The following is a 24,607-nucleotide window of genomic DNA, read 5'->3' on the forward strand; positions in this document are numbered from 1 at the left end:
AAGTGAAGCCTAATAAAACGCGGTATTCCTGTACATTGCTTTCCCTTTTTAAAATTAATTGAGACTTTCTAATATAGTTTTAGATTTACAGAATACTTGAGCAAATATTACATAGGATTCCATTGTATACTGCTGCTGCTGCCTTTTTTTTTTGGTGGTGAGGAATCATAGCAGGCACTTTGTTATGGTGGAAAGAATTTGCGCCGGCTTTGGGATCTAGTTCTGGTTCCACTTTTTTTTCTTAACTACCTATCGTTGGACCAGATACTCTCCAAATTTCAATTTTCTTACACATTCAGCAAATATTTATGAACCTATTTGGTCCAGATGCCAAGCTGTGTTCAATGCCAAAGAATAAGCAAATAAATTTTGAAATTACATTTCAAAAGTTTTAGAGCTAACCTCCTTTTATGATAGTGGTATTCAGAGTAGCCAGTTTGTAAACTGTATTCTGGTTTGTTTTGAGGTGAACTAGCACTTGAATGTACTGTAGTGTTTTCTTCTTTGTGACGGTCTTTTTATGAAGATAAAAGAAAAGATAGCTGAACTAAAGGTGTTTAATAATATAGTTAATTTTCCTTTCTCACAGACCACCAACACATTTGCATATCATCCTTGATCCATTGGTAGATTTTAAGTAGCTTTGGTATAAAATAACTAAAGAACTACCACTTGAGTTGTTTTATACCAACGCTACTTAGTAAATATAAACTATGTTTTCTACCTTTTATTTTCTTTGCCCATTTATTATTTCTGTTATGATTTTCTTAAATATTTTGCTGACAGTTTCCTTGAAAGGTCTCCATAATATAATTTTGCTTTTTTACTTAATTGAAATTTTTAGGTATGGAAGAGTTAATTATGTCCTAGCTCGAAGAATAGAACTTTTAGAAGAAGTCAAACGATTGCAGAAGAGTCTAGGGGTTCCAGGAGATGCTTCATACACTTGTGAAACTGCGGGCTATTTCTTCCTGTATCAGGTATAAGAGATTAAAGATACTTAAATCATACTTTATTGGAATATACTCTTTATTTAGAAACTGGGATGGGTTCTGGAGATCCTTTCTTGAAAATTTTTTTTTGGGGTAGATTAAAATATATGCTGTTGCCATAGCTATATTTGTGGATGTTAAATGTTTTGTCTCCTATTGTCTTCAGTTTTCTTTGCTAAATAACTTTACTTGATGACTCATTCAATGAAAGGCCAGTGTTGCTACTGTTAAATTTTTTTCTTCTCCTTTTTTGTTATTGACAAAGTTTCTAGACTCTCTTTTTTATTTTTTCATTTTTTTTCATTACTATAGAAATATAACTAAGTAGTCTAGCTACCCAGTGGTAACAGATGCAGTTTTTTAACTTACTTTTAATATGCATATTAATCAAAGAATAAATAAAAGCATATTTTCTGTTTAAATTTCCAAAAATACATTTTGTTACAGAATTAATTTCAAAGTAGGAGTTTAAGTTAAAAATTCTGTGACTTCAGTTTAGAGGTATGTTTTTGCTTTTGTTAGGGTTAATTTTGGGAGTGTGAAAATTAATGAGAAATAGCCAAATAAAATGAATAAAAATAAAATTTTAATACTTTGTTTACTAGTAATTTTAAATGGACTGAACATAAAATAATGAAGATTTTTGTACAACTCTATTTGTTTTCTTTGTACTAATGCTATTTGCATATTTTAGGTATAAATCAGTGTTGAAACTTTTAAATGTGTATGAAGAAAAGTTTATGCTCATTATAAGCTGATAAACCACTTGAGTCCATTCAAAATGAGTATATTTCATGGTTCCTTATGAAACATGGGGCATATGCATGATGTTGCAAAGTTGTCTTCGTTTTAGACTCTTCAGAACTTGAATAACGGAGTAATGATCGTGCTTAAGTGCATATTTGTCATAAGATAAAATCGCCAGGCTCTTCGTGAAAACTACTTTTAAAAGTAGTAGAAATAACATATGAGTTATTGAGATCTAGCTAATAAATTTGAGAAATATGAACTGGAGGCCTCACAGTGTACATAAACAATTTTCAACACACAATAATTATATTAGGAAAATTGTCTCAAGCTCTGTCCCCAGAGACTTTCTTTTAATACAGTGTGATATCCAGGATATTTTTATTTAGCTTCTCAGATATTCTGGCTAAGGACCACAGTTTGAGAAACACTGAAGTTATAACAGAAAAACTGAGAGAATTAAAAAAATTAAGTAGGAACTGAGTGGAGTCATAGTTAACATTTACACCAGCATATATTTAAACTATCTATACCCAAAAGTCATAAAATGAGCTTTCAAATACATAGGCAGCTTAACCAGAAGTTTTTTATATGTATACTAAAAAGAATTCAAAAAATTTTGAAGGTCTAGGAGAAGAGTTGACAAGTGCTAAATTGATTAAAAAGCTACTAGAGCTGGACTTAACCATATATGGAAAGAAACTGAGATAGTGAAAAAATAAGGAATTTCTTTGTTCAGAGAGGGCCTTTTGGATCATCGATCATAAACTGTTTTGAATATGCATGGGAAATCTGAAACATCAGAGATGGAAAGTCCCATGAGATGATTCTAGGGTTCTTTCCTATCTGTACATGTTTTATTTAAGGGTTTTTTACCCTACAGTCTTGAAGTTTACTTTTAGAAAAGAAGAGCAGTTTGTCAGTGACTTGGATAAGAAATAGTCTGGTTGGGTCAAAGATTACTTTTCTTTTCCTTTTCCTACTGGACCACCAGAGAAGACCAAACTAAGCGCATTTTTTATTTTATTATTTAAAACATTGTTGTTTAGTCACTTGGTCACTTGGACACCAACTCTTTGCAACCCAGTGGACAGTAGCCCTCCAGGCTCCTCTGTCCATAGGATTTTCCAGGCAAGAATACTGGAGTAGGTTGTCATTTCCTTCTCCAACGGATCCTCCCAGCTTAGGGATCAATCCAAGTCTCCTGCATTGGCAGGCAGATTCTCCCCCGCTGAGCCAACAGGGAAGTCCATGTAAAACATAAGGGCTGGCCAATTAAACCCCAAGTCTCTTTTTCTTACAGGTAATGTCTCGTTGGGAAGAGTATATCAGCAAAGTGAAAAACAAAAGTAACACGATGCCAGATATTACTGAAGTCTCTGCTTTCTTCCCTTTTCATGAGTACTTTGCAAATGCCCCTCAACCCATTTTTAAAGGCCGATCTTATGAAGAAGACATGGAAATTGCTGAAGGATGTTTCAGGCATATTAAGAAAATCTTTACTCAGCTTGAGGTAAGGATTCTCAAGTTCTTTTTACTTTCTTTTAAAGGTGTTAAGCTTAGCTGGTTTTCTTTTCTTTTTTAAGGAAGTCTAATATTCAAATCTAGCAAACGAGATTATTGTTTTTAAGTGGAATTATTGGAAGCATGTTATTGTTCTAGTTGAGAAATAAGTAAAACTTATGATATGAATTGAATCGGCATTTTTTTTTTCCTGGTATGAGAGTCTTAGTATTTTAGGAGATTTAACAATAGTTCCTTGATTTGGAATTTGGCCATTCTAAATTCTTTATGCCTTTGACTAGTGGGCAAAGTGAGGTTGCTGTGTTATCCGAGATATTCCTGATTATTAAGGTGAAATAAGAATCACGACTATACACAGGGGACAGAGAAGAATGTTTGGAGCCCAGGGCCCCTGGGATGCTTCCTAGTTTTCTCATTCCTTATTGGAAACATCTCTGGAAGACTACAGCAGTACTGTAAAAGGACCACATTTCACACTCACATTCCTCTCAGTTATAAGGTTTAGGATTACTTCAGATTAAAAGGGCAAAGATCATCTCTTTTTAAGTCTTTGTACCTTTTAGATATGATTTTATTCCTACTTCTTACAACAATATCTGGCAGATAGTAAATATTCAGTAAACATTGACACATGGTGTGAGTAGGTGGATAGAAATGGATGAATGGTTGGTACAGAATAATAAATATGTATATACATATGTAGTATATATGTGGTATGATAATGATAATAAAATTGTAAAACCTGGAAAGCAGTATTATAGTATGCTTATGACTACATAAATAGAATATAAAAGGAGAAAAGCATATAATTTATAATAATAGCTGTCTGGGGAGAGGGAAGAAGGAAATACAGGATACCTCCACCTGTGTCTGTGATGCTTTAATTATTTAAAAATAAATCAAAACAAATGTTTAAAAGTCTGACATAAGTATGACATAATGTTCAGACTTGATAAAACTTGCTATCAGGCACTCTGCATGGCTCGTTTACTCCTTACATCCATCTATTGTCGATTCCCCTACTCTGCTCTGGGATCCTCTGCCATGGTCTTGTCTGAGACTGGTCCTTGGAGTTTTGGTTTCCCAGCCTCTCATGTCAGCTGACTTCTGGCTGGGTTTAGCCAATGAGAAATGTGGCAAAAATGGAGGAAAGAAGGAAGCCAGGGTTTTTCACCACCAGCTCTCTCTGCCGGGGTTTCATCCCTTATATGACTCCAGTTTTTGCTGACCTGGTCCACTGCTGTTCCAGCTTTTATTGATACCTCAGTTTCTGGGCTTAGATGACACTTCCTCCTCTTTAGCCTTCCTAGCCTACAGATGGTCATAATATTCTGCTGTTGCCAGTCTCTGGGTTACTTCACCATTCACTGGTTGGCTTTTCTACTCCTCTATCACCTGCATAATGGGTTCCTTGCAATAAATTCCTTTCATTATGAATGCTTGACATAGTGTCTATTTTCCTGGACGTACAAGGGTGATCGATATTCAGTATTCTTGTTGATACAGTAAATATTTTACCTTATACGAAAAAGCAGTCCAAATTGTAGCTTTAATATCAGTTATTATTTGAACTTAATTAGTAACTTATTAATCATGAACTGTTCTCTCAGTTCAGTTCAGTTCAGTCGCTCAGTCGTGTCCGACTCTTTGTGACCCCATGGACCGCAGCACGCCAGGCTTCCCTGTCCTTCACCAACTCCCAGAGCTTGCTCAAGCTCATGTTCATCGAGTTGGATGATAGACTTAGTTTATGCTGCTGCAGCTAAGTTGTGTCTGACTCTGTAAGCCTATGGACTGCAGCCCACTAGGCTCCTCTGTCCATGAGATTCTCCAGGCAAGAATACTGAAGTGGGTTGCCATGTCCTGCTCCAGGCGATCTTCTCAACCTGGGAATCAAACATCTCACGTCTTACCTGCACTGGCAGACGGGTTCTTTACCACTGGCACCACCCAGATAGTTACATGAAGCTTGCACATAAAGTCTCATAAACTCAATTATTGAACGTATGCATGACTTTACTAAAACAAGTATTTCATTGTTTCCCCACTCCCATAGGAATTCAGAGCCTCTGAACTGCTTCGAAGTGGACTAGACAGATCTAAATACCTTTTGGTGAAAGAAGCCAAAATCATTGCTATGACCTGTACTCATGCTGCCTTAAAACGACATGATTTAGTCAAGTTAGGTTTCAAGGTAAAGACGTATATTTCAGTTCCTTAATTCATCTGAGCAGCTGTTAGTTCCTTTCTTTTCTCTTCTCTCCTTAATACTTAGCCTTTTCCCTTGAATGTTTGCTTCTTACTAAAGTTTGCATTTATAATTACTTTAAAATGTTTCTAAAGTGATAATAATCTCCCATGTTTATACGATTAGTAAACTCTCATAAATCTAATTTTTCTAAATTTAGTTATTAGATGCATTAATATGTCTTTAACATTATAGCCATATGACTGTCTAAATAACTTCTATTACTTTTTAAGGTAAATTAACTTACTTTCACTGTGTTAAAAGAATCTCCAAACAGAACTAAAAACTTTATAAAAACATTTGACAGTGTTTTTCACCTATTAGAAATCTGTATGCTTGCCTTATTTACCTTTTAAGCACTCATCCACTGCAGTTATTTGTTCATTCAGTAAATGAAAAGCATTCTGTATGAGATGGAATATACTTATTTAGACTGTCAAACAAGATATTTAAATGGCTCCATCTCAGGATAAGGACTGGAGAGCCAAAGGGTAAAGACAGCCTGTTACTTGTTACTCAGTTGAAATGTAATGTAATAATTGATCAGTAAATTTGAGTTTGTAAACACTTTGTGACTTTGGTAGTGGTGCTGACTAAGCTCTGATTTTAATGCAAATCATTTAACTTCCCTCCAACTGGTTTATCTGATGTTATTAGTGTTTTGTATACTGGTTTGAATTCCGAGTTAGCAAAACACTTGTTGTTGATGAAAATAGCTGACATTTTTTAAGTTTATGAGGTCACTGGAAGATAAGTGCTAAATAAATTCAAGGTGATAGAATTGTTGCAATCTTGGATTAAAGTTTTCTCAGCTATAAGGTAGGACAAATAGGGTAATTTATTAAAAGGTAGTATAAACGTAACCTAGTGGTGTGAGCTTACCTTTTGCAAATTAGTGAAAATTTTTCACCTAAATATTTTGTTCTTGCTTTGGGCTGACACATAAAATATACTTCGGATTTGCTATTAAATCATATTACTTTTAACAACACAGGGAAATGATACAATCTAAACTGAGCATTTTATGCTTTCCTGCAGCTGTTCACATGCATAATCTACAAAACATTACTTGTAGCTTATCATATTTTCATTAATCATTTTCTTACACTGTGCTAGTAAGATAGATACCGTGAGTGCTGAGGGTATCCCTTAACATTACTCCCACTCCCCAATTATCTAGTCTTTCAACTCTTTTAATATTTCCTTTGTCCTTTTCATTTATATCAAGAAAAAATGCTAAATTTCCATTTTAGGCATTGTCTTTTGATTCCGTGCTGTCTCCAAGGAGACATGCAAACACTTTTGTGTACTCTTTTCCTTCCTTAATACACCCAGTATAGTTGTGTCATAATTTTGCTTTGCAATTAAAATCTCCTTTTTAACAAGAGCTATAGATATATTTTTATAAGTTAAATCACTTTAGAGTTTCAGAGTTGTTTCTCAGGAAGGAGTCTCTTTAAGCTGTCATCTTTGAGCTTTTCCCATTCTGTTCTCCATATTGTGTCTATCACCTTGAGACCCCACGTGGGAACTTCTGAGAAAATATGACTCTTTGAACCCCTTCCTCCTAGGTTCCCAGTAGGATGACCTAACTAATCATTGTAATAGGGAAATTTAGCATCAGATAGAGCTAGAGAAGATATCCATCCACATGCCTAAAACTTAAGGTAATTTCACTAGAAAACAGTACAGAATTAAACCTTAAATTTCATCATGTCCAGTAGAAATCCAGCTACCAGTCTTGAACAAATACAAGCATATTTTGGTAAAAATGAGTAGCACAGAAACTGCTGCTGCTAAGTCGCCTCAGTTGTCTCCAACTCTGCGACCCCATAGACAGCAGCCTGCTAGGCTCCTCTGTCCCTGGGATTCTCCAGGCAAGAATCCTGGAGTGGGTTGCCGTTTCTTTCTCCAGCACAGAAACTAGAGGATATGTAAACGATTAGCTTAAAAGAAAAAAGTTAATTAAGCATTAAGAGTAAATATACTCCCCCTACCATCCACTTCCTTGAAAAAAAATCAGGGGAGAAAACTTTGAAAATAGAAAACAAAAGAACTCTACTTTGTGCTTAGTAAGAGTCTCAAAGAAGGTATTTTACGAGGAATAGGATATCATACTATAAATAGCAATCAGAATTAGAGGAGGAAGGGAAGGATAAAACCTGATGAGAATAAATCTAGAAGAAATTAGGCAGATAGAAGATTCACAAAGAATGAAATTTCTTTCAGTTGGAGCAAGACTTGATTTTTCATTATTTTATAGATGTGCAGTGCCTAACATTCCTGGAAATGAGTATTCAGGCACAATGGTAAAGAAGATCATGAACTTTCTGTTTGAATGAATTGTATGTTATTTTTATCTGAATTATTTGAGAGGTTTGGGGATGCTTATTACAGTCATGGTGGTAGGTGTTTGGGTTTCAAACTGTCTGTTTCACAAGCTTTCTTTTTCTCCATTTCTCAGTACGACAACATTTTAATGGAGGAAGCTGCTCAGATTCTGGAGATAGAAACTTTTATACCTCTTCTTCTACAGGTAAGATACCGAAATTGAGACAAAGTAGAGGTTTAAGAATTCTGGAGGGTGGAGTCAGAAAACTAGAGTTTGGGGGTGCTGATTGCTATAATTATGTATTCTCCTTAACTTCATGATGTTTAGTATTCTATTTTAAGTATGTAAACGTCCTTTAATCTATTCGCTGGTTATTGAGTAGTTTGTATTATTTGGGAGTACTATTTAAAAATTCATAGTTTGTCTATAAGTTTTGAAAAGACAGCAATTTTTCTCAAAAAAAAAAATACATTTTTATGCAGTTTGGAGGGAAGACGAGCTTTTTTTTTCATTTCTTTTAGAGTTGTTTCTGGAATTATTTTTGATCCCTGGGTATATTATTTTTCTTTATTTTATATCTGAAATTTTTTAGTTAAATGATTATGTTTAAGGATGCTTTCTTATTGTACAATAATCTTTACTATGGAAGTGTTAAAATGTGGAATTCCTAATTGAGGAACAGAGTCTCCTGTAATTTATAGATAATTGGGTTCTGAAAGTTGTTTTATAAAGCCAAGCTATCTGGTATTTTTATTTTATCAAAATATGTTTCAAGAAACAAGGAGACGTGTAGAGTAGGAAATTGAAGTAATAGAGTAGGAAATTAAGGAAGGTATAACTTCTGCTGCCTCTAATTGTGATACAGTTGGACATCTTTCCATTTCCCTGCTTGAGCATCTGTTTCTTTCTGTGTACCCTTTGCCTGATTAGGACCTAAGCCTCCCAGACCTCTTTGGGTTATCCTGTGTAGGGTGAGTCCATGCCTGCCTTCTCAACCCCTCCAGCCTCACTCACACACTGTCAGCCAGTGGTACCCATACAAGTCATTCTGTAAATTTTCTAGATTCTTCTCTGTGGAACTGGTGAATGACAAGAATTAGTAAACTGTTACAGCCATCATGTGAATAGCAAGAATCTTGTGCCATGAATTGGAGATTAACAGGGTACTAGAATAATTATTTTGCCATTTCCCCACTTTTTATTCCTAGAATCCTCAGGATGGTTTTAGCCGACTAAAACGCTGGATTATGATTGGTGATCATCACCAGTTACCTCCAGTCATTAAGAACATGGCCTTTCAGAAGTATTCAAACATGGAGCAGTCCCTCTTCACTCGCTTTGTCAGGGTTGGAGTTCCTACTGTGGACCTTGATGCCCAGGGGAGGGCCAGAGCAAGGTAAAGGAGACTGGGCAATGGGAGACGGGAGCAGGGGACTGGTTGTTAGGGAAACTACTCCTGTTTAAGGACATCAGTTCCATGATCCAACTATTCGATGGCATCTTCTGTATAGACTCTTAGCACTCTCTGCTATCTAGGAACTTGCCTGGATACACATCTACAAATTGGAAAATACCTTTATTGCCTTCAGCGTGGGTTGTGAATTGAACAGATGAGTTCTTTCATTTTATTCACTGAGATTAATTTAAGTGACTTATAAACTAAGGGCTTCCTTTCATTGTTACCTCCTTTTTCTTCATGGCCCCAAAAGATATATGATTAATAGCACTTTGAAATCTAAAGCTAGAGATGAACAAGAAGAGAACACACTAATTCTTATTCATAAAATATGTAGGTTCCCTCTCAGAGAGTTACTTGTAGTACTTGTAGTTGACTTTCTTATTTAAAGAGTAAAGATAGCATTTACCTTAGAGAACATAATAGAGTTATCATTTCTGTAATATCATCAGTCTCCTGATTTGCTTGATGATAGAGAGACAAAGGTTACAAAAGCATTATTGCTAAAACAATGAGCACAAAGTAGGTACTATGAAAATTAACAGGAAGAACCCAGTTCCTTAGACACCCCCTTAGGCATACTAAAAGGGAATGTACACTGCTAATGTTTCCTGTTCGGGGGGGGGGATTTGTCTTTGAAAGCTTGTGCAACCTCTACAACTGGCGGTATAAGAATCTAGGAAACTTACCCCATGTGCAGCTCTTGCCAGAGTTCAGTACAGCCAATGCTGGCTTGCTCTATGACTTCCAGCTCATTAATGTTGAAGATTTTCAGGGAGTTGGAGAATCTGAGCCTAATCCTTACTTTTATCAGGTAAGAAAAAAACAAGAAACTTTTAAGTTTATTTTGTATTTTCCTGGCTTACTTACTGTCTGAATTAGTATTACTGAACCATTTAGCCAACCACTGAATAAAGGAAAGTTAGATTTCCACCTCACAGACAACACATACTTTTCTGTTTCAAATGGATTAAAGATATATATACCAAAGAAAAGAAACAGTGAACGTACTAGAAAGAAGAAAATATTGGTGAATATATAATGTTGGGATGAGAAAGGTTTTTCAAGCTTACAAAATCTAAAATCATAAAGAAAAATATTGATTTAGAACAAAATTTATTTTCATCATTTAACAAACAAGAATTAACAGCCAATAGAAGAATCCAATAAAGACAAGAATATACAGTTCACAAAGATACATGTATAGCAAGTAGAAATCACTGGAGCATATTTTCACCTCTGTTGGGTTAGGTTTAGGAAATTCTGTACTCATGCAATGCTAGTAGGAAAGTTATGTGGTGGACATATTGTTAGTACTTATTAAAAGCAATATTGTTACTTCTATGAATTTATCCTTTAAGAAATAGACAAACTTGCAAAGACTTATATGGTAAAATGTTCATCACATCTTCTTTTACTGCAAATTATTTTTGAAAAGAAAAACAACCTAAATGTTATCAATAGGAATTAATTACACCTTTACCTATTCCATATAATACTGAATAGCCACTAAGAGTAATATTATAACTTGCTTTACTGACAGGGAGAATTTTTATGCTATCAGTTCAGTCGCTCAGTCGAGTCCGACTGTGCCCCATGAACCGCAGCACGCCAGGCCTCCCTGTCCAACTTCCAGAGTCCGTCCAAACCCATGTCCATCGAGTCGGTGATGCCATCTAACCATCTCATCCTCTGTCGTCCCTTTCTCCTCCTGCCCTCCCTTTCTCCTCCTGCCCTCAATCTTTCCCAGCATCAGGGTCTTTTCAAATGAGTCAGCTCTTCGCATCAGGTGGCCAAAGTATTGGAGTTTCAGCTTCAACATCAGTCCTTCCAAAGAATACCCAGGACTCATCTCCTTTAGTATGGACTGGTTGGATCTCCTTGCAGTCCAGGGGACTCTCAAGAGTCTTCTCCAACACCACAGTTCAAAAGCATCAATTCTTCGATGCTCAGCTTTCTTTATAGTCCAACTCTCACATCAATACATGACCACTGGAAAAACCATAGCCTTGTCTAGATGGACCTTTGTTGGCAAAGTAATGTCTCTGCTTTTTAATATGCTGTCTAGGTTGGTCATAACTTTCTTTCCAAGGAGTAAGCGTCTTTTAATTTCATGGCTGCAGTCACCATCTGCAGTGATTTTTTATGCTATATTAATGAAAAAATCAGGTTGCAAAGTGTATCTATAGTATCCCACTTTGTTTTTTAAAAACAAGACATAGATATAGAAATATGGACAGATAATTACCACATATGCTATTTTCATGTATCATTGTTAATTTAGGATAAGTTGCTCAGTTTTATGAGAGGTATTCACTTGTCCAAGATAGTAACTTGTCACTTGTTGAGGTGTGATGAACGAGCAAATTGTACTAGTTAACTGTTTTCTCTACGTGTGCTGTGTGCTTGTCACTTCAATCATGTGCAGCTCTTTATGATGTTGTGGACTGCCAGGCTCCTCTGTCCAGGGGATTCTTTAGGCAAGAATACTGACATGGGTTGCCCTGCCCTCCTCCAGGCGATCTTCCCAACCCAGGAATCCAACCTGCGTCTCTTAGGTCTGCATTGGCAAGCAGATTCCTTATCACTAGCCTGGAAAGCCCTGATTTTTCTCTGTAAAGGGAAATAAATGCACAATATGATTAACGTTTTCATTACAGAATCTTGGAGAGGCAGAATACGTAGTGGCACTTTTTATGTACATGTGCTTACTTGGCTACCCTGCTGACAAGATTAGCATTCTGACAACATATAATGGACAAAAACATCTTATTCGTGACATCATCAACAGACGATGCGGGAGCAACCCATTGATTGGAAGACCGAATAAGGTAATTTTATAATATGTTCTCTTATTCATGTTGTTGGCGAGATAGAAAGATTTATATTTGAGTTATTTATGTTGTTCAACTCCTTTTAAAATATGCAAGAAGATTAAATAATAAGAACTCTATAAGTTATTCTCTGACACTTCTGACAGTGTTGTTGATTTACTGGGAATGTCTGTCTCACCTATCACATTGAAGATTTTGTTGATAATAACCAGAAATAACTGTTTCTAAAGCTTTTTGTTGTAAAGGATATCTAATTGCATATGTCCTTTACAATAGAAATAGGAATTGTAGCATTTTTTATCTTGTTTTACAAGGGTATGATTCATACTGCTTCTTAGTGTGTGTATCTCTGTGTGCATGTATACACACATAAGAAAGTGTTTCTCTTGGGGACAAAGGAAAATCAAGAATAGTCAGACCTTAGGATTTTTTTATTACTTTTTTTGTTTCTTATGTGATATGACAGAGTGATATCAAATAAAAATGTAGATCCTTGATTTTATCAATAAAAGTTATAAAAATTAGAATAACAAAACATAAATATAGTATTAGTAATGAAGAAATTAGGACTTTGGTCGTGAACGTAGCTGTATAAAGCTCTTTCATCTTTTCTTGGAAATCATCCACAAGTAAGAGGAAAATGGGAGGGGGGAAACAAGTGACACTTCTAGTGAGATGACATGTAACTTAGGATCAGGAAGAAAACGTAGGGGAAGAGAGTCGAGGGGGATCAGTCTTGAAAGTGACACACTTTCTGAAAGTGAGTGGCATACTTTCAAGTGTAAGAGCCACATTCCTACTCAACAGTGGATGTGGGTATTGGGGTGAGCAGAAGCCTTTCAGGTCCCAGATTGGTTCAAAGGAAACTACAGGTGAACAATATTTGGGAAAAAAAAAAAAAAAGACTGTCTCTGTAGTAGCAGTGGAGGACCATCTGTTGTGAAAACCACTGAGCCTTTAGGAAACAGTTCTGCTCATCCCAGCCTGTCTTCTTTTTTAATACATAGCTAATCTAAGAAACCCACTTAATCAGTGGTGAAATAGAGGGGAAAAGGAAACTAGCACAAGCTCAATTTATAAATGAGGTAAAGAGCATCAGAACACACTAATAGATAAGATAACATACTCCAGAAAGCATGTTGACCTAGAACAGATGAAAATTTTGAATGCATATTTGGGTATGAATTTTAAAATGCTTAATGAAGTAGCCACTTCTGTAAGGGAAGGCTACAAAACAAAGAAATTGAAGAACCCAGGAAGAGATAAAATGGGAACTAGCAGAAAGTAAAATAAAATCAGAGATGGAGACAAAAGGAATGGGGAGGAACAGACACTGTGGAACATTCCATAAGGGACATAGAGAGTGAAAATGAAAAACTAATAACTTTGAAATATAGGAAGTTCAGAAATATAAGAATCTCTATCTCTGTTCTTTTACTTATAAGTAACAAAAAAAACTTAATAAGGAAAGTTAATCTTTCTTGTATCAAGAAGATAAAAGGGATACTAGGTATATAATTCGGAGAAAGCGCTGGCACCCCACTCCAGTACTCTTGCCTGGAGAATCCCATGGACAGAGGAGCCTGGTAGGCTGTGGTCCATGGGGTCGCAAAGAGTCGGACACGACTGAGCGACTTCCCTTTCACTTTTCACTTTCATGCATTGGAGAAGGAAATGGCAACCCACTCCAGTGTTCTTGCCTGGAGAATCCCAGGGACGAGGGAGCCTGGTAGGCTGCTGTCTATGAGGTCACACAGAGTCGGACACAACTGAAGTGACTTAGCAGCAGCAGCAGCAGGTATATAATTAACAAAGGTGGTCCCTGCTTTCATGGGGCTGAGAAGTCTAGTAGAGGGAAGACTATTAAACCACAAATAGTTACATCGTTATCCACACAGTTAAAGATGAGTGCTATAAGTGTGAGTAACATAGGTACATAGCCTAATCTGGTTACCATGGTTTATTTCATAGGGTTCATTTACTTGTTCCTTCAGTTCCAACTATATAGTTACATTCTCTTGGGATTGATTATTTTAAGGATAAGATTTTTATTTCTAGCATATTATTTTAATGATCTCTCAAGAGTTTTTGCTTTTGAAAATATACCACATTCCCCTTTTTTTCCTCCCAGGTGACAACTGTTGACAGATTTCAAGGTCAACAGAACGACTACATTCTTCTGTCTTTAGTACGAACCAGGGCCGTGGGCCATCTGAGGTATGTAAGGAAGCATTTTTATAGTAGTGTTCAATCTTACTGTCTGCTTCGATTTTGAGCTTTCATGGCTAAGCAGCTTTCAGGTTTAAAGTATAGTTTATTGTTATGGCAATTTTTGGTGCTTTTTGTTGGAATGTAACAGTATCATATTCTTTGTGTAATCATTACCATTGCTTCTGAATTTTTTGAATCTTAAATATTTTAGTCATTTTAACTTTTTTCTCTTCAGGAGCATTCAGGGATAGCATTTGATCATTAAATATTATACACACACATATGTATATATATGTATCCTATATCTGTTTGAAATTTAATGTAAGAAATTAAAGGAGGTAAAGTGGTAAAAAGTCTCAAGTAAATTTTTCATTGCACGGGATTTCTGGCTTTACCCGACACAGTCTTTTAGCTCAGTGTTAGAGAGGATAAAGGAACCATTTGTTCTCTCAGGATTAAGAATTGTCAAAACAAACAGTAACCTATTTTTATCATTTATTGTGATGTATTTATGTGCTGGAGATTTTGTGGGAATAATATCTCCTTATTACAAAGCAGCCATTTAGTTTTATGTAAACCTTCATCTCATATGACTTACTAGCAAAACTGTAAGGAGAGTTCATTTTATTATTTTACTTAACGGCTATAAAAAGAAAATTCTGTATGCTCTCTTAATGTTGTGATTAAGTCAAGATCTATTTGGTATTTAACCCAGAGTGCTCATGTTCCACTAAGCCAACAACTTTTATGTAGGAATAAACAAAAGATGTAATGTTTCAAGAAATAATTTCAAGACTATAGCATTCTAAAATACAGTTTATTTTTACTTAAGTGTCAAACGTGTTTTTGGAGACTTAACTTTTCCAAAAAGTTCCATTTCCACATTGAAATTTATAGCTGCTGCTAAATAGGGCATCATTATGATTTACCTAATTAAAATCTCTCATCCAAGCTCACAGTATGAAGACGAGAATACCGTTTCCTCCTCTCCCCACCTTTTCTCTTACTCTGTAGTACTTTTGTCTTTTTCACATTCCCATGACTTTATTTCTGTGCTGTTCTTTACCTGACTTTTCTGAAAACTCAGCTAAATAAAGAGAAAGATGATGATAATAAAATGCTTATAAATGAAGGCTTAAAAAGAACCTGATTTCATTATTGTCTCACATATCCAGCTTTTCTTTATCCAAATAAGTTAATCTTTATATCTGCCAAACTTTTGTTTTGGGAGTTCAGCTTCTTCAGTGGCTGCTGATGATAGGGATGGTAGTTTTATTAAAGCACAGAGGGGGAAAAACTTAATTTACCAATCACCTGTAATTCAGCTATCCAGATAGTTTAGGTATCTTAGTGAGAATTTTATCAAGCTCCTCATACAATTTTTTGGTTTGTAGATGCAGTCTTTCATGTCTTTGTTTTTCTAAGAAGCAGTAAAATATTTTGTCTTTCAAATTCAAGATACCAAGGAAACCTTCCATCTTCCATATTTTTCTTTTTAGTAGCATCTTTATTGAGATATAATACACATGCTGTACAAGTCAGTGTGTAAATAAACTATTTTTAAGTGTATAATTCAATGATTTGTGTATAAATAAACTGTATTTTAAGTGTATAGTTCAGTGATTTTTTAGTATATTCATAGAGTTATACAACTATATTCACAATTTTAGAACATTTTCTAAAATAGTGAGAAACCCTATACCTGTCAGCAGTTACTCCCTTCCTCTCCCCCTCAAGTCCTTGGCAACCACTGTTCCACTTTGTCTATAGATTTGCCTGTTCTGGGCACTTCATGTAAATGAAATTACTTAGCGTAGTGTGTTCAGGATTCATCCATGTTGTAGCATGTGTCAGTACTTCATTCCTCTCAGTTGCTAAATAACATTTTGTTTTGTGAATATTTTGTACTTTATGTACCCATTCATCAGTTGATGGACAGGGTTGTTTCCACTTTGTGACTGTGTGGACTGCTGTGAACATTCACGTACAAGTTTTTGTGTGAAAGTATGTTTTGCTTTCTCTTGGGTATAGACCCAGGAGTAGAATTGCTGGGTCTTGTGGTAACTCTGTCTAACCCTTTAAGTTAGTGCCTGCCTTATTTCTTTTACCCACCCAGGATAGGAGCCAGACTATTCAGCTTTGGTTCCAGAGACCTGTTTTGGGACACTGTGGAGCTGTTCAGAAGCTAGAATAGTGAGACATTTCTGGTCCCTTTTCCAACATTCATTGTTCTTGTCTCTGCTGACTTGAATAGCCCAGCTACAAATAGAAATGCTTGTGACTCGTTCAGAGCAAGTCAGTGAAACTGTCCCCAGCCATCCTCTGGAGATCATGAAAGAAGGTAGCAGTTCCCATTGCCCCAGTTTCAAGATACAGCTCCAAGGAACCCTATCTCTTCATGCTGCCACCCTGTTCTTTTTTTGCCTGGTAGTTTGTTATGTTTGTGGTGTGTGATCATTCATTTAACGGATATTCTTAGATCCTTCTATTATTTGGCAGTATGCTAGGTTCTTGATATATAATGGTAAGTCTAACATTCATTGTCTCTGCCCCCATGAAGCTTAGAATCCAGTGGGGGAGGCATTAAACGTGTCTTTGGGAAATACCTACATTTGATTCTGCAGAAGACTGTAGTCTGTACAGTGGAGATGCGCTTGGTAGAGCCACTTAACTGCACTGCAGTTAAGGGACCGGAGGGCAGATCTCCTCAGAGGAGCGAGTTTACTGTCACTGCAGTAGCACTCTGGCTGTGCTCTGCTTAGAGACAGAGACTTCTTGGATGAGGAGAGGAGAACTGAATAGAGTTTTAATACTTGTGTGAGAGCTCATGCTAAGTATCTCTAGCACTGTACCTTTAGTTACTAGTTTTGGAACCACCCACCTATGGCATGACCCCTTGGGCTTCTAAGGAAGGTGGAGGAAGTGAAAAACAATTTGACTTGCAGTAACCTAAAGATAACATTTGCTTCAAGAATCCAGTGTGTCACAAATGTAGAAATTCATCAGAACTTCTGTAAAAGGGTATGCTTTCTCCTTCCACCTAAATGAACTTCTCTTAGTTTGGGTTGGTGGGGTATAAGGATTGTACACCCCCAATATAACTGCTGTTATACACTGATGTTGTACAGTTCCTTCTGATAAGGGAAATTAGATCCTTATCAAGGCCGTAAAACAACAGAAAATGAGACTGAATAGAGATATTCCCCAAATATCTCACATTATGCAGAGACAAAGAAAAGCTATTTGATAAATATTTCAATTCCCAATTCTCTGTCTGGTTATTATATGATCTTTGTAACATTTGGTCCCTATAACACTCTTTAATACTTTCTTTCAGATATTAGGGATGCTTATACCAGATTTTATTATGATTCATAAACATCTTCTCTTTTGTAGAATACTCACAAATTTAAATAGCCATCTAACAGCATCTTAGGAAAACAAAGTATCCTCCATATTGAAAGCTAAAACCATATTTTCTTACTAAAACACATTGTAACTAATGTGAAATAATGATGTGAAATCAGGCTTACATAGCTACTCTTTTATTGTTTTTTTCTTTTTACAGTAGATCCTTGTTGGTTATCTGTTTAAATATAGCACTCTATATTTGTCAATCCTAAACTCCCAGTCTGTCCCTCCCCACCACCCTTTTCCCCAGGTAACCATGAGTTCATAATCTGTTTCTATTTTGTAAATAAGTTCGTTTGATTCAGGTAAATTCAGTAAAGAACATATTCTTTCTAAAAGATAAAGGAAACTGCCATCATTCATCATTTGGCCAGCTACCTGTGTAGCTGAAGCAGGCATTTTGGCATTTTTATCACTGTTTGTGTGAACACTGAGACCTGTTATAAGCCAGGGATTGGGCGTAGGTACTAGAGTAAATGCATGAATAAGACATGATATTATTATGTTATATCATATCATCATATTGTGTTTATGTTTGTATTGTAATTATTATTATTATAAATAAGTATAAAGCAATGTGATTATGATCATAGGAAGTGATCATAAAAAGCAGGAAATAAAATTTGACCTATTAACCTTGACAGAGCATGGGAATTTGGTGGGTGAAGTAGAGGAAGGGCTGGTTTGGATTGACTTAATGGTGGTGACACAGTAAATTGGTAACTAATAACTGAGCTATTATTGCTACTTAAACCTTTTTTTAACTTCTTATTTTATGTTGGAGTATAGTCAGTTAACAGTGTTGTGATCGTTTCAGGTGGACAGCAAAGGAACTCAGCCATCCATATACCTGTATCCATTCTTCCCCAAACTCCCCTGCCTTCCAGGCTGCCACATAACTTTGTATTTAAACCTTTTAAATCAGTGCATTGGTTATTTTGTGATTTCCCCCTACTCTCTCCACTCAAAAACACTTAGAAGTTGGTAATAAAGCATTAACTTCTTACTTGGTTAACTAGTTACATAGCACTGATTAACTTAATGTTTATCCTGTTAAGTTTTAAGAAACCTAACTCTTTATTGCCACAGCTTAACAGTAATATTTAGTAGACTGTTTAGAAAATAAAAGGCTGCATAAATATATTTTTAATCGTGATATATTTTAATTAATTTTGTTTGTTTCTCAAAGGGATGTCCGTCGCTTAGTAGTTGCCATGTCTAGAGCCAGACTTGGACTTTATATCTTCGCCAGAGTATCCCTCTTCCAAAACTGTTTTGAACTAACTCCAGCTTTCAGCCAGCTCACAGCCCGCCCACTTCATTTGCATATAATTCCAACAGAACCTTTCCCAACCAGTAGAAAGGTAAGACTTCTTTCTCCATTGTGTGGGGCAGCATTTCTTACAGGTGACTGCATTGTTTGAGAGCACCACATACGTCATCTGATCACTGGTTTAGAGTGTTCCTTACACTAAGGAACTGAATTAGATCTTCTATGTAAAAATAATACCAGCTATCATAGTAAGGAAATCCTTATTGGACTCTAACACTTACATCTTAATGTCCTCTTACTGTTCTTATGTCCTCCAAGCCCTAATAGTGTTCATACTTAAGTTGGAGACATGAACTTCTATTGAAGTGTTATCTTTCAGTGGTTTTCACTATATATTTAACTTTCTTTTTCTGTTTTTTAAAATTTATTTTACTGAAGTATAGTTGATTTACAGTGTTGTGCTAGATTCTAGTATACAGCAAAGTGATTGAGTTTACATATATATACCTTCTTCTTCATACCTTTTTCCATTATGGTTTATCATGGGATATTAAATATAGTTCCCTGTGCTATACAGTATATTGCTTATCCATTCAATATATAATAGTTTGCATCTGCTAATCCCAAACTCCCAGTCCATACCTCCCTCACCCATCCCCTTGACAACCACAAGTGTGTCTATCTGTTTCTTTCGTAGATAAGTTAATATGTGTCGTATTTTAGATTCCACATATAAGGGATGGTACTTAACTTTCTGCCTTCTTCTAGAATGGAGAGAGACCATCCCATGAAGTACAGATAATAAAGAATATGCCCCAGATGGCAAACTTTGTATACAATATGTATATGCATTTGATACAGACCACACATCATTATCATCAGGTAAGTTTTCTCAGAATTGACTCATTATTGTTCTTGCTGCAGCATTTTCTCTGTTGGCAAATAAATCTTTAAAGTACTTGATTATTCCTTGTGAGACACCAGCTAAACCAACGTCGATTACTATTCATATACCATCCATATTTTAAAAACATATTTTATAGCTATAATCTGGCATATAATAAATTCCACATATCTAAAGTATCTAATATGATATGTTCTGGTGTTTGTATGTACCCATGACTATATTCGAGATAATGAACATATACATTATCCTCCCCAAAGTTTTCCATGTACACCTGAATAATCCCTCTCATCCCTCACCAGTTCCTGTTCCACCTTCTCCAGGAAACTGAGGATCTACTTTCTGTCACAATAATTAGTCACCATATTTTAGATGTTAATGGAAAGAGACTCAAACAACGTGTACTCTTTTTCCCCTACCTGTTATTGCTCAGCATTATTTTAATATTCATTTGTACTTCAGAATGTATCAGTAGTCCTTTTCCTTTTATTGTTGAATAAGTAATCCATTATACAGATGTGCTAAGTTTACCCATTCATCATTGATGGACATTTGGGTTTGCCTCCAGTATTGGCTCTTATAAATAAAACTACTATGAACATTCTCCTACAAGTCTTTGTACCTTCTCTTCGGTAAATTTCTAGGAGTGGAATGGTTGGGTAGTATGGGAAGTATGTATTCGACTTTTTTTAGGAAACTGCCCACCTGTCTTACAAAGTTGTTGTCGTTGGTCAGTTGCTAAGTCGTATCCATCTCTGCAGCACTGTGGACTGCAGCTCGCCAGGCTTCCTTGTCCTTCACTGTCCTCTGGAGTTTGCTCAAACTCATGTCCGTTGAGTCAGTGATGCCATGCAACCATCTCATCCTCTGTCACCCTATTCTCCTCATGCCCTCAGTCTTCCCCAGCATCAGGGTCTTTTCCAATGAGTGGCTCTTCACATCAGGTGGCCAGACTATTAGAACTTCAGCATCAGAGCTCCAGTGAACATTCAGGGTTGATTTCCTTTAAGATTGACTGGCTTGATCTCCTTGCTATCCCAGGGACTCTCAAGAGTCTTCTGTAGCACCACAGTTCAGTTCTTTGGCACTCAACCTTCTTTATGGTCCAACTCTCCTATCCATACATGACTACTGGAAAAACCATAGCTTATAGTCTTACAGAATTGTACTATTTTATATTCCCACCAGCAATGTGTGAGTGCTCACACATACCTATGCTTGGTCTTCTTTATTTTAGCATTCCAGTAGGTATGTAGTGGTCTCATTGTGGTTTTGATTGGCGTTTCTCTAATAATTGTTGATGAACATCTTTTCACGTGGTTATTTGCCTTCTGTATATCTTCTGTGAGGATGTGTCTGTTTAGATCTCTCACTCTTTGGGGTTGTTTTATTATTAATGAGTTTTGAGAGTTTTAAATTTTAATCTGACTACAAGTTCCTCATCAGATGTTTGTTTTTACAAATATTTCCTAGTCTGTGACTTTTTTTTTTTTTTTTTCATTTTTAGGTGTCTTTCAAGTCCCAGTGTATCAAGTTGTTTCTTTGTGATTCATGCTTTTTATGTCCTAAAAGCATTTAGCATTACCCAAAGTTATGGTTTTATTCCAGTGTTTCATTCTAGAAGTTTTATAGTTTTTTTTAATATATTTATAAGTATGATACATTGTGAGTTAATTTATTTGGTGCAAGGGTTGAATTTTGCTCATTTGCATGTGAATATCCAGTTGTTTTCAACACCATTTCCTGAGGAGGCTGTTTTTTCCCTCTGTTGACCTGACTTTTTTTTTTTTTTTTTTTGAGATTAAAAAAGCAATTTTTCAAATTGAGATCTAATTGACACTTAATTTTGTTTCAGGTGTATAAAGTAATGATTTGAAATTTCTATACATTGGAAAACAATCACCACAATAAATCTAGTTAATATCCTTTGCCACACTAAGTTACATGTTTTTTTTTTTCTAATGTTGAGAACTTTTAAGATCTTACCTTGTGGTCTTAGTAGAAAAAAAAAATTCATTGACTGTGTATGTGAGAGTCTTATTTTTGGGTTTCTGCCTTGCTCTATTGATCTTTGTGTCTTTCCTTTTGCCATTACACTATCTTTCTTAGAGTTTCTTTACAGTAAATATTGAAATTAGATAATATGAGTCCTGAAAATTCCCTTGGTGGTCCGGTGGTTAGGAAGGACGCCACGCTTTCACTGCCAAGGGCACAGATTCAATCACTGGTCAGGGAACTAAGATATTGCATGCCACACCTTACAGCCAAAATGATGATGATGATAATGTGGCTCCTTCAGTTTTGTTGTTCTTTTCCAAAGTGTTTTTGCCTATTCTAGTTCCTTTGCTTTTCCCTTTACATTTTTGAATCGGCCTATCGCTTTCAGTCCCTAGAAAAAAGCATGCTGAGGTTTTGATTAGGATTTTTGAGTGTTATTGCTTAGGATCAATTTGGGAGAAATTAACATAACAATAGTTTAGTTAGTCTTCCTTTCCATGAGTATGATATCCCTCTCCACTATATTTAGGTCTTCTTTGAATTCTCTCATCAGTGTTTGGCAGCTTTCAGCCTGCAGCCTTCATACATATGTTGTTAGTTTTATCGCTAAGTATTTCACATTTTGTGCTCCCATTGTGAATATGCTTTTAAATTTTTTTTGGTTTCCACAAGAGAAACAAAATTCCTAAAGAAAGAAGCCAAGCCTTAGCTCCAGAAAGGGAAGCTGGGTATATAGGGCTGCTCCAGTGCTCTGGTTAAGTGGGACAGAAGCCCTGTGCCTGCTGTTCTCTCCCAGCCTTGTCTCAAGGCTTGGTTCATCCTCACCCTCACAGCGCCCCTTGATTGAAGTGGGCCCTTTCTTGAGTTGGTGTTGCCAGTCAGTCCTAATCAGCCACTCTTTTCCAGTGTTTATAATAAGTTCCTTCATGAAAAAATTTAATTGCTTTTGATATTGGTTTTTCTCCCCAAAGATTGAATATATATTATCTTCTTATTATCTGATATCTGTGTCAGCATATTCCATGGAATCAGCAAAACCTAGGCCATTATCATCAGAGTTGTTACCTCTGCAATATAAAACAGCCCTCAGTGTTTTGGAGCTTTCTAGAGTGACAGTATCTATTAGGAAGATAATGCGAGAGCCTAACTTTATAAGCCAGGTGGGTTTTTTTTTTAATTATTCATTAATGTTTCCCTCTTTTTTTTCCTTCATCAGACTTTATTACAGCTACCACCTGCTATGGTAGAAGAAAGTGAGGAAGTTCAAAGTCAGGAAACAGAATTGGAAACAGAAGAAGAGGCCATGCCTGCTCAAGCTGACGTTGTACCTGATAAAGCAACAGATGCCAGCTCCAGTCAGGAAACCTCAGCCTCTGAGACTGAAACCACCCCCAATCAGACCAGAGCCAGCTCCAGTCCAGAGGCTATCCCTGCTGAGTCTGAGATCCCTGGGACAGGACCGGTAACTGTACCAGCAGAGAATAACACCCCTCACGATGTCACATCCACTCCCAGAGAAACCGAGTAGCCAAGCTATAGCCCTTCTTAGAGAGGACATTTCATTAACAAAGTTATAGGTAAAGTTACTTCTTATATTTTATATATGCTTCTGCCATTATAATGGCACTGGTCAATATTCAGTCCTTATTTTTGTTAGCTGATTGTCAATGTTTGTCTTCTTGGATATATTAAAAAAGAATGTATGTGTGTGAACAACTCCAATTTTATTTGTTCGATCAGAAGAGTGAATAACCATTCCTTTGCTATTTTGATCATTAACTATGTCTGTAATCATACCCACATTAGAAGAATTTTGTATGGAATAATAGTTCACATTTTTAGTGAACTTCTCTAAAAAAAAAGGATAAAATGTACTGGAATTAACCATAAATAACCTTAAGCAAGTATCTAAATTGGGGAGGAAATCATTTCTTCTATCATAGTGTGAGATGATCAGATCATGTTTCTTTCTGTCCTTCATTTCTTTGCTGTCTTCCTTGATTTAAAGGCATTAACACTATAGGATATAGGTTACTCCAGTCCATCAAAGAGGGCATGCATTTCCTTCCCCCAGACCTCAGAATGTGTTAGAGTCACCTAGAATGTCTATTTATTCTTGAGGCTGCTCCAGAACTAATGAATCAGAGTCTCGAGGTTAGAGCCCAGGAGCCTGCATTTTTATGTTTACAGGTGCTACACCATTAACATTTGAATTGCTAACTGAATGGCATTGGATTAGTCTGGTGAAGAAGGAGCCAAAATTCATCCTTCCGCTAAGCAAGAAAAATCTGGCAAATCCATCTGGGTAGGAGCAAAGGTCCAGGGTCCAGGCAGTGAAAATCAGTGAACTTAATTAACTCCTGTATTCATGATGGATTTCTCCCAACACAGAAATTCTGAGTTTTCTGTCTTGTTTAGTTCTCCTGATAGCCAGCTACAAGGAGACTGCAAGGTAAAATGTACTTCAGATTGGGAAAGCAGCTATACTAGGACCTTGCTACTCAAGTGTGCTTTGCAAATCAGCAGCATCAGTGTTGCACTGAAATTTGTTAGAAATGCAGAAGTTTGGGCTGTCGCCCAGGTCTGCTAAATCTCAGTCCACATTACCACAGAGTCCCTTGGTGATTCATCTGCACTTGGTAGTTTGAGAAGCACTGTACTGAGATTACTGTGCTGT

The 24,607-nt window shown here is 36.2% G+C and overlaps 1 protein-coding gene across 1 annotated transcript in view; it reads left to right on the plus strand.

Moving 5' to 3' along the window:
* The window catches only part of AQR (aquarius intron-binding spliceosomal factor), a 79,392-nt gene extending 55,837 nt beyond the window's left edge, over nucleotides 1-23,555 (plus strand). The window contains exons 25-35 of the mRNA XM_068964487.1: nucleotides 845-980; nucleotides 3,043-3,252; nucleotides 5,320-5,457; nucleotides 7,976-8,047; nucleotides 9,052-9,239; nucleotides 9,942-10,113; nucleotides 11,960-12,130; nucleotides 14,265-14,350; nucleotides 18,945-19,119; nucleotides 19,797-19,910; nucleotides 23,147-23,555. Of these exons, the coding sequence (XP_068820588.1) occupies nucleotides 845-980; nucleotides 3,043-3,252; nucleotides 5,320-5,457; nucleotides 7,976-8,047; nucleotides 9,052-9,239; nucleotides 9,942-10,113; nucleotides 11,960-12,130; nucleotides 14,265-14,350; nucleotides 18,945-19,119; nucleotides 19,797-19,910; nucleotides 23,147-23,458 (1,774 nt within the window). The 3' untranslated portion in view covers nucleotides 23,459-23,555. The remainder of the gene's footprint in view (nucleotides 1-844; nucleotides 981-3,042; nucleotides 3,253-5,319; nucleotides 5,458-7,975; nucleotides 8,048-9,051; nucleotides 9,240-9,941; nucleotides 10,114-11,959; nucleotides 12,131-14,264; nucleotides 14,351-18,944; nucleotides 19,120-19,796; nucleotides 19,911-23,146) is intronic.
* The last annotated feature ends 1,052 nt before the right edge of the window (nucleotides 23,556-24,607 follow it).

Source organism: Capricornis sumatraensis, chromosome 2, assembly GCF_032405125.1.
Source record: "Capricornis sumatraensis isolate serow.1 chromosome 2, serow.2, whole genome shotgun sequence".
Taxonomy (NCBI): Eukaryota; Metazoa; Chordata; class Mammalia; order Artiodactyla; family Bovidae; genus Capricornis; species Capricornis sumatraensis.